We start from the raw sequence: 12504 nt of genomic DNA, 5'->3' as shown, positions 1-12504 counted from the left end.
TCTTTAAATTCCCTTGATTATTACAGATGTTTAGATCGATGCTGTTTTCATACCCATGATTTTTTTTATAGGGACAGGAGATGGAGATTCCTTACCTGTCGACAAAGCTGAATTCTGATCTTTTATTGTGTCCTCACTAATTCTCATATAATGAAATCATGCATGTTTAACTAAATTTTCTTAAGAATCCTTACTGCAGCATAAACGAAGAAATAGTTTTAACTACGAAATTCTTACTTATCACAAATAAAATTTGAAAAACACAACAGTTCTTTATCACTTTCAATTATTCCTGCACCTCGTCTCGCACTTATCCTAACCGTATATATACGTATTATAACTAAATTCATATATAAAGCATTTGTCTGAATTTGTGGATGCAAAACCGAATTTCTTTAACTTCAGTCTTCATGTTTTATCGGTCTTTTTACTCGTTTTGATTAGCTTTACGAAGCTGAAACTTCATAACAAACAGTTTCAATTAAACTCACGCAGTGACCGATTTTAATAAGCCCGGTAATAATATTTTGAATGATGTCAGACTGAGATACGATTTTTATTGAACTATCAGACACGAACTATTTCAAGACATGCCTGGTATGTTTATACCAAGTACCAACGATCAATAGGGTCACACTGATTTTTTGAAGTTGCGAATCTCACCTTTCTAACCCGATATGTAAATATAATTTAAATTATCTGATAGAAACCTACTCATCTGTAATATTATGGTGTTCATTCTAATCTATGCAAATTACACAATAGACATGATTTAGGAAAAAAATCCATCGGGCTCGCCCGGGAATTGAACCCGGGACCTCTCGCACCCTAAGCGAGAATCATACCACTAGACCAGCGAGCCACGCTTGTTTTATAGTTTTAGAATACAATATTTATATTTACTACCAGTTGTACAACAAAGAAGTATTCACGGCAAAATTGTTGCCTGGCAACTTGGGCTGGTGGCGTGCGCCATATCTACAGGTCATATTTCACATTTTTAAATCTTGTCAGGGAACGCACGCAATAAACCTCGTGTAACTCACGGGGTAAATATCATTGAAAAACCTGCGGTTTTTAAAGTCTGTCAGTCAGAGTTTCAGAGATTATGATACACAGGAGAAACGTTAAGACTTTTGTGATTGTGCGACGTCAAGGTGCAATTTCAACTGAGGTCAACCCTGGGTCAATCGACAACGGGCATCAACTGTCACAACATTGACAAAAGAGCGGTTCAAATATGCTTTTCTTTGCGACGATACAATTCTTAAGCCTGGTTTCCATTTAATCGTAATTGTCGTGCATGAGTCATTTTCGCCGATGAGAAAGAGTCCGGTTGTAAATCTCTATTTGTTGTCTGCACACAAATAGAAATATTTTATCACATCAGCCACCTTGACATGTTCACGACACTTAACGACTTTACGGAAACCAGGCGTAAAGGCTGTTTTCCACTTATCGCAAAATCAACTCGCGAGGTCGCTGCGAGTATTTGCGTGTAATTGAAATAATTTTTTAAGGATAAAGTTCTCAAATTTCTGAGATCTGGTGTTGTATACCTTTTCAAGTGATGATGCTGTTCCACATCGTACGTGGGTCAAACCACACGCCATCTACACACCAGAGTATCCAACACTTGGGAATTTTCCCTAACTGGAGACCGTCATCCAGTCCAGTTAACCATCATCTAGTCCAGTTAAGCGTCATCCAGTCCAGTTAAGCGTCATCTAGTCCAGTTATGTCGAGCATGAACTCTATATGATAAGGCAATTCCTCCTAATGATACGGCAATTCCTCCTAGAGGAACAAATAAACCGTTCTTTTGATGTTGTTCGTGTTTAGATTTAAATGGGGTAAGAATATATTTAATATATGTAGATTCTGGTCCTATTTTAATAATATCGCTGCTATTTCGCCGTTTAACAAGATGTCGTCGTGTATGGGCGCGTTCACACGTCGCAGTTTGTACACGATTGAAGATTTAATATAATCCGGCAAAGTGGAAACGGGGCGCTTAGCGAATGATCGGAGAGCGTAATTGTACAACAACCGAATGTAAACTAGGTTAATTCACGTCAAATTCACAGTTGCATGTACTACACGGAACAATGTCAAAAGCTCTTGACTGATATTATGACACATCGTCATTTAATACAAAGTGTAAGTTCCGATACCCAATATCCTCGTAAATTCTATGTACACGAAGCTAGCGAGTTCAGTGCCTCGGCGAATATTGTCGTGGGTCGAGGAATAAACCAGAAATGCCTGGAGAAACTGAAGTTAATGGAAAATGAATTTCAAGAGTGGAATCGTATTTTTAATCGCATACTATATCGCAAAGGTTTTTTACCTGAAGAAGATATATATTTAGAAGCTACATTGTGATTTTAAGATAAAATAATAATTCCCGCACAAAGATAAAATTATTGCATGCGAGTTCATTTTTTTTATTATTTGAACGTATGCATGGTTTCAGTGTGAGCAGATCTGGTAATTTTTATTACCAAATTCGGTGCATGGGATGCACAAAGGCAACCCCGTCTGATTTTAATAATTACCAAACTTATACCAGGAGGGGGCATTCTAAGTAGATTTGGACAGCTATGGTTTTAAAAATTTTGCGTATATGGTCACACTGTATGGTTTACCAATTGGTCTAACAATATCAAAGTGTAAAATATTGATCCCTTTTTCCCACCCATCTTGGGCAGTGCAAAGGAATGAGAACTTTATTTTGTTATAATTTAGATTATTAGGACCAAAACAGTGTGCAATTAATATGGTTTACAGTACTGAAACACTAGCACGCATGTCTTTACTCGAATACGCTGCCAGGATTTAATACTGGAATTCTACAACGACTGGACTCAAACTTTTGCCCCCTACTGTATGGTCACACTGCAGTATGGTTTACAAATACATGGGTGTAACAATATCAGAGTGACATATTGATCCTCGACATTTTCTCGTCCCCTTTGGACTGATTATCCTCGACCCTCGACTATTAGTAAAACTCGACGCGTGTGAATACACATATTCAAATCAGATTACCCTTCATGAACCAAAGGAGGAGCAAACCGCATGAACCAAAGGAGCAGCAAACTGCTTTAACAACTTGAAGTAAAAATATAACTATACGATAACTGGTTTTGTTACCTCGCGAAAACTTTAAGAAAATTTGTTATCCAGGAAAATGGCGGAACTGAAACTCCTCGTATTGCTTGTCATCTTTCACGCCTTGCTGCATTGGCGCAAAAGGTATGCTCCAAGTTTCATTTTAGGAATTTGAAATTTAAGACGGAAAACGAACGGGGATTGCTGATAATACAAACGTATAGCATACTCATATTGAATACCAACATATAAGACAGGCTGGCGCGGTAAATTAGGCCATAAAAGGTCTAAAGCTGAGTGATTCCGAGTTTGATTGAAAATTTGAGTGCAAAATGAAAGTGCTAAATTTTTTTCCTTTGCTTAAGACATCTCATCATATGACAAAGAGTGACATGAGATAGAACTATTGTTTGCTGATTGCACATTTGAATCACCGAAGTATCGTTCAATCTGACTTTTATTTCTCTGACTTCCTTTCCTGTAATGTAGTTTATTTCCTTCACTCCATTTTTTTATTATTAAGCACATGCATGTTTTCTTAAAGAGTTGTAAACAATTATGAACGCTGTGTGTCTTTCTTCTTCCGTTTAATATGAATTCTTTGCATATTGAAATATGGACAAAAATGTTTAACAGCAATCTAATTTAGTCATGTGGAGAATGCCATGCAAGAAAAGTCTAAACGCTTTTATATAACTGCTTATTTAGTGCATTCGATTTTATTCCTAGTCTAGCAATTCCCCTCGTTATAATTCAATACACGTTGCAAAATTTGAAACAGAATTAATAATGATAGAAATAACATGTTGGGCTAATATAAGTCGTTGGCAATCACTGAATGAAAGCAATTCCTGCGGTTGTATACAGGTTTGAATTATATGGCAATATAACATTACTTGAAGCAAACACACATGTGACTGTCAGTGTCGCAGATGATCTGTCACTTTTCCTGATGTGTCCGTGGCGTGGCTAACACACGCTTTCCGACAAATATAAGTAGGCTTGTATTTGTGCATCGGTCACGTCCGGTCTGTGTACTTATACTGACATTGATCTCAACTTTTATGAATGATGCAGTATTTTGTTTTGTTTGTTCGACGGGTTTCAACTGCAACCATTATTTGGTACAACTTACTCGTTAACGGTCAAAAGAGAAAAGGTACCTTCATGTGGCGGGGCAAGCCCAGATTCCACAAGCCAAATGTTTAATTTTAGCAAAATTATGGAATAGTTATACGCATGCGTGGTGAAGACAGGTGAGATTTCGGTTGGGAAAGATAGTAACAATTTGGCATCACGTATCACGCATGGAGATATTAATTCTCGTGAAAAAATTCCGCTTTATTACACAAAAACACGAAAGCCCTGTTCATCTGGGCGGAAGTTTACGACCAACTAAATTCTACCTTACAATTTACATATGACGAAACTTTATCCGGAAAGACGTAAAATTTTCAGTTGTGACGTATGCTCTTCCTGGTTGGCGGAACTTGGCGACAAAATTAGGAATTCGACAAAGATGCTGACCAAACATTTGAGGAAAATATTCTCCCACTTACCGAGATCTCGCCTTTTATCAAGCGACCGAAGCGAGATCTCGGCAGTTGAATTTGCAAATAAAAATCATCGCTCGGATTTACATTCCTCCACTGCCGAGAATGGACAAGAGTTCATACATATACAGGGTGTATCAAAAAAAACGCAACCACTTAATATTCTAAAATTCATATTGTTTATAAGCTCAATAGATTTTATGCCCCTGGGATTTTAAAATGGCTTCTAATCGTACAGCTCAACTGCTAATGGTCAAATCAGCTAAACTAATAACGGTGCAGTTAACAACCGAACAACGAGTTTTTATTGTCGTGCATGATAACTTGAATGCTAACTGTCGACCTTGTAAGATGAATTGTAAATAAAATTTTACTCGTTAAATACTTTCAATTCAGCTCGTTGGTTTACGCACCCGACTTTGTTTACCAACGATTGTGCCGCTAGAATATGATTACAAGCTTTCTCGCATTCCAGGGGCCAAACGTCTTTTGTGTTGTAGAACAAAGAGGATATTCATGAATATTAAGTGGTTGCGTTTTTTTTGATACACCCTGTATGTACAAGAACATCCTGCAGTAAATCAATTTGAAATGAAACGAAAGCGTGTTGAATGATGTACGAGCAGCTTTCAGGCTTAAAATGCCAGAAATCATTGCTTGGTGTTTAAGTCAGTGTTATTTATTACCTGGAAAATGTGAGTTGCTACGTTCGAGCAAATATCAAACCGGTATATATTATTACTGTAAACGCTTGTTATACCGACGAATATAAGTGAGAACAACGGCTTAACTTAGAGCCTCTACACACGAGAAGTTTTTTTGTGGATAATTATTTAATAACTTAATAACTTAGCCATACATTCTATACAGAACGTAAACGCGGAAATAAAACAAAAGGCACATGGCGGGGTTGACATGAGCTCCCTAGGACGTTAATCAACAGAAGCTATTTAGGGTGAATTATTTGTTGTCAAGTCGTCGAGAAGTTAGTGAAGTTAGTCGTAGACAACTATATACAGTCGATTCAGTTTAGTTGTTGGCAACTAACGAGAGGGAAACTCGTTATTTGTTGATAACTATTTTTCAGAGCGACAGCCGACAAGCTATAAATTATAACGCGTATGAGACGGCCATCTTCAACTAACTTAAAAACTAGTGGAACTTTCTTTCACCCTGAAGTTTGACACAAGAGTCTTAAAGGGTCTTTTTTTAATAAGTATCATTTAAATGATTTTAAACTCAGCGTACATTGTACAACAGTGGAAAACAGCTCTTAGTCAGCTGCTGTTGATTTCGATGATATGACTTAAAATGCAATTGTTATATACCTAGTGTTATATACCTATTGAAGTTAACTTTATATTATTTCATATTTTAATTTATACAGGTAATGTCTAGGAATTGGCTTTTCTTTGGCCTCCGGTTTACTTTCATTTTGACACTAGATATAAAAACAAATCATTTATTTACTGACACCTCGTGAAAGAAGTGTGTTTTGTTGACTCTCGACCGTTCGTTGTTGCCCTCGGCTTTGCCTCGGGCCACTACGACGGTCTCGGGTCAACAAAACGACACACAGTTTCCCTCGGCGTCAGTAAATAAGTGCTTTTAAAAAATCTCTTTTGACTCGACTTGGAGTAGTTTTAAATGATACATGCAGCTGTTTAATTTAATACTTTGATTCAACCAGTTTTAAATATTAGCAATCGTGCCTGTCGATAATATAATTTGTTGTTTCCAATAGAATGTTCTTCTCCGTGGCAAAATTTTGGCAATGTCTGTTATTCCAAGACTACTCAAAGTGCTACCTGGAATAATGCGAAGGAGCGATGTAAAAGCAAGGGTGGTCGACTTGCAAGAATTCATTCGTCTGCCCTCAACACATTTCTTTTTCAGACGTTTGTAACAGGAGATATTAACGTGTGGGTTGGTTTAAAAAGATGTAAACATGGACCATGGTGTTATCCATATGGAGCGCGATCAGATTATTTCAAATGGGCAACAGGACAACCTGATAATGCAAAAGGGAAGGAAGATTGTGTCGCAATGAACAACACCGGATTTTGGAATGACGAAACATGCAAATTCAAGAAACAAGGAATCTGCGAGAAATGTGAGTGAAATGAATAATTACACACTACCAAATAATTGGTCTTTTTAATGTATCCTGAACACATATTAGTCATGATTTTTATATACCTATCCCTGCCTCTAGTGTTGTTAAACATAGACTAATCAAGTTTAAAACTTTGCATTTGACAGTTGTTTTTAGCAACAGTAATAGCACAACCTGCCAGATGTTGAAATAGATTTTCAGTTCTGTATATTCCGTTCAAACCTAGTTACAAACTTTCCAAATGGGTGCGAAAAATCTTCAAGACGAACAATGCTTAGCACGCGAAACGAGAGCCTCGCTTTTTTGCTGAAGCTTATCTCTGCAATGGCCGAATTCCTTTAAGAAATTAGAAATCCTTTTCATGCCCAGCATGAATTTTATTAATTGTCACGACAACAGAGATTAAGGCGAGGGATTTAGGGACAGCTGATTATAGATGGGAATAAAGATTTCCGGCTCATCCCCGATATTAGTGATGACATAATTTTTATTAACGCTAAATCATTTCTTTTGAAACTAAAACATTGTAGACCAGGATGAATGTGTGTTTGGAAAGCCAAAATGTCATTCTAACGCCACGTGCAGCAATACTGTTGAATCATACAATTGTACTTGTAATGAAGGCTTTATAGGAAATGGAAAAGTCTGCGAAGGTAGAGTGCATAGAATACGAACAGCTTATGAAGAATATTTAACACTTATTTATTGCAAACAAAGGAAACATTATGTTTTCTGGACCCGAGGCGAAGCCGATGGTCAAAGCCGAAATATCGATGGTCGAGGGTCTACAAAACATAATGTTTTCTGAGTTCTCGGTAAATATTAAGTTTTTTATTATATACCACTTGTCAAAGAAAAATTCTATTTAATACCACTTAATTGTCAAAGGTAAACAACGAAATATCTATTCATATAAAAGACATAATTTTAAATGGATAAACAGTCTGAAGGTCACACGTTTAGGTGCGCCTAACACGTTATCTCACTCTGCAGGGGGTCGCGCTGGCGACATCAAAATTTCGTAACTCTCGCGCGATTCGCTCTCGACCCAAGAAATGCAACGAACACCAAACTTTGACAAGTGGTATATAATAATCAAATTTCACATCGAGTAAATCAGATATTCGCTCGGTGAATATGGTATTCATGATATTTATACTTATGATATCACACGTGGTATGAAATATATTTATGTAATGTCATTTATTTACGCATACAGCCATTTGCAGGCCATATATTGCCAGCCATGAATTTCGAACACCCCTTCCGCTCAGTTTTCTGAGCATCAATAATGACACATTAAATTTTACGCAGTTTTGGGATAATTTTGGCTAAGAGTAATGGTTCTCCTAGCCGCTTTATTTCTGTCAAACAAAACGATATTTATTAATACATTCCATTAAAATTCCAAATATTTAGGCACACTACTGCCAGCACCTGTATATACGCCTACTAAGATCGCTAATTAAAATATAACGGTCGTCTCTCTATATATATCAGCTACTGTAAATCATGCAATGTACATAATTGCTAGTGGAAGCTTTAGGGAGGAGGTGGGTTCAACTTTAAACGAGATCTTTCTTCTTCGATGTCACGCTTAAACTGCCCGTTTGTGGTTTGGGCATTCGCTCTTGTTAGTTATCAAATTGTTGCTGGCCATTGACCACCGTTCCCATATTCCGTGCACTCCATTACCTGTCGGTCTTTTAGATAGGGCAGCCAGCCCATCCTATAAGAGTTTTAATTATCGTCGGCAAGGCGTATCCTCTTGGGGTTACACCTTGCCTTAGTACTCTATTTATAAAATCACATCACATAAATTTCTTATTTCTTTGTAAATTTTTTGTTTTAATATCAGAGTGTGAAATTAGTCTCAATTAGTCTGGCAAAAAATGGTCAAATATTCCGGCAAATTTTGATGACCATATTTCAATGATCTAATTGCCAATGATCTACCAATACTAATAGCATTCTCTATCACACGCGACTATATTTAATAATGCATCCGAAGAAAATAGAGAGTTTAATTAATTCTTTCATGAAAATCTCGATGAAACAAATCTCGAGGAAAACATTTGGATTTTATGGAAAACAACACTGTCTCACTATTTCGTTCTCACTGTTTGTTTTTACAAAAATACTACATAATATAAATCCAGTCAATCCATCCATACTCATTTCTTCGTATAAAAAGGAAAATCGTTTTTTTTGAACGACACGTGATTACGAAATCAACGTGAGGTTACCTTCACATAAGGCTACCTTATGTGAAGGTCTATTCACATGATCCAATTTTGTTGCATCCCATTCACTTCTGATAGATGTTTTATAGTTTGTTGTCTTGTCTTGTATATCAGCAGCAAATCCACTGAAGTCAATGCACTACGGCTTCATCGATAGTTGACTATATTCCATACGTCTGAAGTGGTTTGGATCCAAGAGTCCTGTTATTTTCAAGGTTTATTTGCGGCGATAAACATTAATTGGATATTGCATGTCTTAATTAACATTATTTTGAACTTCAACCGTAGATCAGGATGAATGTGCGTTGAAGACTCATGGATGTCATTCTTACGCCACGTGTCACAATACCATTGGATCATACACATGTTATTGTAATAAAGGATTTACAGGAAATGGAACCGTTTGTGAAGGTAAAGAGTGCGACCCGAGGTACAATGTTCCTTGTTCATTACAGGAATTCGGTACTTATGGTCTAAAATAGTCATAACTTGTCCAGAAGGAAGATCAAGGAGTGCGCGTAGCATGTTGGGAAAACTTAAACCTTTCTCTACCTAAACCTTTCTCTTCCAAAACCTTTCTCTTCCAATAATTCACCCGAGCCTCATGCATATATGTAATAAACTCTATCCATCTATTTGTTCAAAACTAAATTCTGCAATCTGTTCTAGACGTGGACGAGTGTGCGTTGGAGACCCACTATTGCCATTATGAAGCCACGTGTAACAATACCATTGGTTCATACGCATGTGTATGTAATGAAGGATTTTCAGGAAATGGAACTATTTGCGAAGGTACATTGCAAAAAGTTGAACGTTGCACTCAAATACCGATTGTAAAATCCTTTCTGTTTAGCAAGCCGATGTCCATCAGCGTCCTGGACAAGTTTTGGAAGCTACTGTTATCGTTTGAATTCCAATGCTCTAACCATGCAGGATGCGAGCGACTATTGTGACAGCATTGCCGGACAGCTTGTCAGACTTACGGGGGAAGATCTCAAAAACTTTCTTGTTCAAACGTACGCAAAGGACATCAAAACAAGGTTTTGGATTGGTTTGCAGAAGTGTAAAAATGGATGTTGTTATCTTGATGGGAAGAAAACGATTTACACCAATTGGGAAAGAGGAGAACCGAATAATGCAGGGGGAAGGGAAACTTGCGTCGAGATGTTCAGAAATGGGCGATGGAATGACAATCCATGTTATCACAAATACCCATCTATATGCGAAACCAGTAAGTCATTATTGAAAATTATCACATTTCGAAATTATAATTATTCACGAATAACTGGCAATTAAATCATTTCTCTTGATTTCCCACTCAGGCATCGATGAGTGCCATTACAGATGTCATCATAATGCAACATGCAACAAAACAATCGGATCATACACTTGTGTTTGTAACGAAGGATTCACAGGAAATGGAACCGTTTGTGAAGGTATGGTAGGTCAGTATTACTATAGTCTATCCTCGCGTTACTACAATGCATGTTGATGCTACGTCTAACAATATCATTGAATTGGATAATACATGTGTACATGTGAAGAAGGGTTTACATTAAACGGAAACATCTGCATAGGTTGATTAACGTCAGCAAAAGTACACGGTTATCTACATATGTTGGGTACTAATTATCAAACACTTAAAAATTAAAACTTTAGATGTAGATGAATGTGCATTGGAAACGCATACATGTGACTTGAATGCCACGTGTAACAATTCTATTGGATCATACACATGTACATGTAAGGAAGGATTTACAGGAAATGGGACAAAATGTGAAGGTATGGTAAGACGTTAGCAGGTTACGAGAATGACATGACGATGATCATCTTACATAATTGAAACTGAACATTTAATATATTTTTCTAACTCCTAAATTCTAGACGAAGATGAATGTGCTTTGGAAACCCATACATGTGACTTCGACGCCACGTGTAACAATACCATTGGGTCATACACATGTATATGTAAAGATGGATTTACAGGAAACGGAACTAATTGCGAACGTACGTTAAAAAAATTGAATGTTGCATTCAATTGCAAATATTCCCATCATGCATAAAAGATTTGAGCTACGCTAATCAGCACTGATACTTTACAGTAACAGAGTCAAAAAAACAATTGCACGAGCTAAAATACGGGTTGTAAAAAGTAAAAACCTTTCTGTTTAGCAAGCCGGTGTCCATCAGCGTCCTGGACAAGTTATGGCAGCAACTGTTATCGTTTAAATTCCAATGCTCTAACCATGCAGGGTGCGAGCGACTATTGTGACAATATTGCCGGACAGCTTGTCAGACTTACGGGAGAAGATCTCAAAAACTTTCTTGTTCAAACGTACGCAAAGGACATCAAAACAAAGTTTTGGATTGGTTTGCAGAAGTGTAAAAATGGATGGTGTTATCTTGATGGGAAGAAAACGATTTACACCAATTGGGAAAGAGGAGAACCGAATAATGCAGGAGGAAGGGAAACTTGCGTCGAGATGTTCAGAAATGGGCGATGGAATGACAATCCATGTTATCACAAATACCCATCTATATGCGAAACCAGTACGTCATTAATGAAAATTATCACATTTCGAAATTATAATTATCAACGAATAACTGGCAATTAAATCATTTCTCTTGATTTCCCACTCAGACATCGACGAGTGTCATTACAGATGTCATCATAATGCAACATGCAACAAAACCATCGGATCATACACTTGTGTTTGTAACGAAGGATTCACAGGAAATGGAACCGTTTGTGAAGGTATGGTAGGTTAGTATTACTATAATCTATCGTGGCGTACTACATTGAATGTTGATGCCACGTCTAACAGTACCATTGAATTGGATCATACACATGTACATGTAAAGAAGGATTTACATTAAACGGAAACATCTTCAAAGGTTTATTAACGTCAGAAAAAGTACACGGTTATCTACATGTTGGGTACTAATTATCAAACACTTAAAAATAAAAATCTTAGATGTAGATGAATGTTCTTTGGAAACCCATACATGTGACTTGGATGCCACGTGTAACAATACCATTGGATCATACAAATGTATATGTAAAGATGGATTTACAGGAAATGGGACCTCGTGTATAGGTATGAAATGCAAAAAAAATTTATATTTACTTGCGAGGTACTGATTATTATTGAACATTAATTCTCAACTAAAACCTTGAACGACGATGAGTGTGTTTGGAACCCTATGGAGATCACTTTAAAGCCACGTGTAACAACGTCATCGGATCATACCTGATTTACTTGATTACAATAATTTTGAAAATTTTAACCTTAGATGAAGATGAATGTGCTTTGGAAACCCATACATGTGACTTCGATGCCACGTGTAACAATACCATGGGATCATACACATGTACATGTGAAGAAGGATTTACAGGAAACGGAACAAAATGTGAAGGTATAGTAAAACGCTAACAGAATACGAGCATCACATCACGGCTTATGTACTTGGAATTGAA

The 12504-nt window shown here is 37.0% G+C and overlaps 1 protein-coding gene and 1 non-coding gene across 2 annotated transcripts; one reads left to right on the top strand and one right to left on the bottom strand.

The window, feature by feature from the left end:
- Window positions 1-790: 790 nt before the first annotated feature.
- On the bottom strand, window positions 791-862 carry Trnap-agg. Its single transcript has one exon. It is a non-coding gene; the product is annotated as a tRNA-Pro (tRNA).
- Window positions 863-3241: 2379 nt separating this feature from the next.
- On the top strand, window positions 3242-12460 carry LOC114533708 (fibrillin-1-like). Its single transcript, XM_028555305.1, has 13 exons — window positions 3242-3258; window positions 6412-6780; window positions 7314-7436; window positions 9315-9437; window positions 9696-9818; window positions 9880-10257; window positions 10349-10462; window positions 10686-10808; window positions 10911-11033; window positions 11199-11576; window positions 11668-11781; window positions 12002-12124; window positions 12321-12460. The coding sequence occupies exons 2-13, from the start codon at window positions 6714-6716 to the stop codon at window positions 12458-12460; spliced, it is 1929 nt and encodes a 642-aa protein (XP_028411106.1). The 5' UTR covers window positions 3242-3258; window positions 6412-6713.
- The last annotated feature ends 44 nt before the right edge of the window (window positions 12461-12504 follow it).

Source organism: Dendronephthya gigantea, unplaced genomic scaffold, assembly GCF_004324835.1.
Source record: "Dendronephthya gigantea isolate DGI-Jeju-01 unplaced genomic scaffold, DenGig_1.0 000094F, whole genome shotgun sequence".
NCBI lineage: Eukaryota > Metazoa > Cnidaria > Anthozoa > Malacalcyonacea > Nephtheidae > Dendronephthya > Dendronephthya gigantea.
Note: the sequence above shows the minus strand (reverse complement) of the source record. Positions and strands in the feature narration are given on the sequence as shown.

Bases quoted from the DNA above. Each gene is read 5' to 3' on its own strand.
- LOC114533708 (XM_028555305.1), top strand. From the start codon at position 6,714: ATGAACAACACCGGATTTTGGAATGACGAAACATGCAAATTCAAGAAA. The intron at 9,438-9,695 runs GTAAAGAGTGCG...AATCTGTTCTAG, and splicing joins AAATGGAACCGTTTGTGAAG to ACGTGGACGAGTGTGCGTTG. The intron at 11,577-11,667 runs GTACGTCATTAA...TTTCCCACTCAG, and splicing joins CCCATCTATATGCGAAACCA to ACATCGACGAGTGTCATTAC.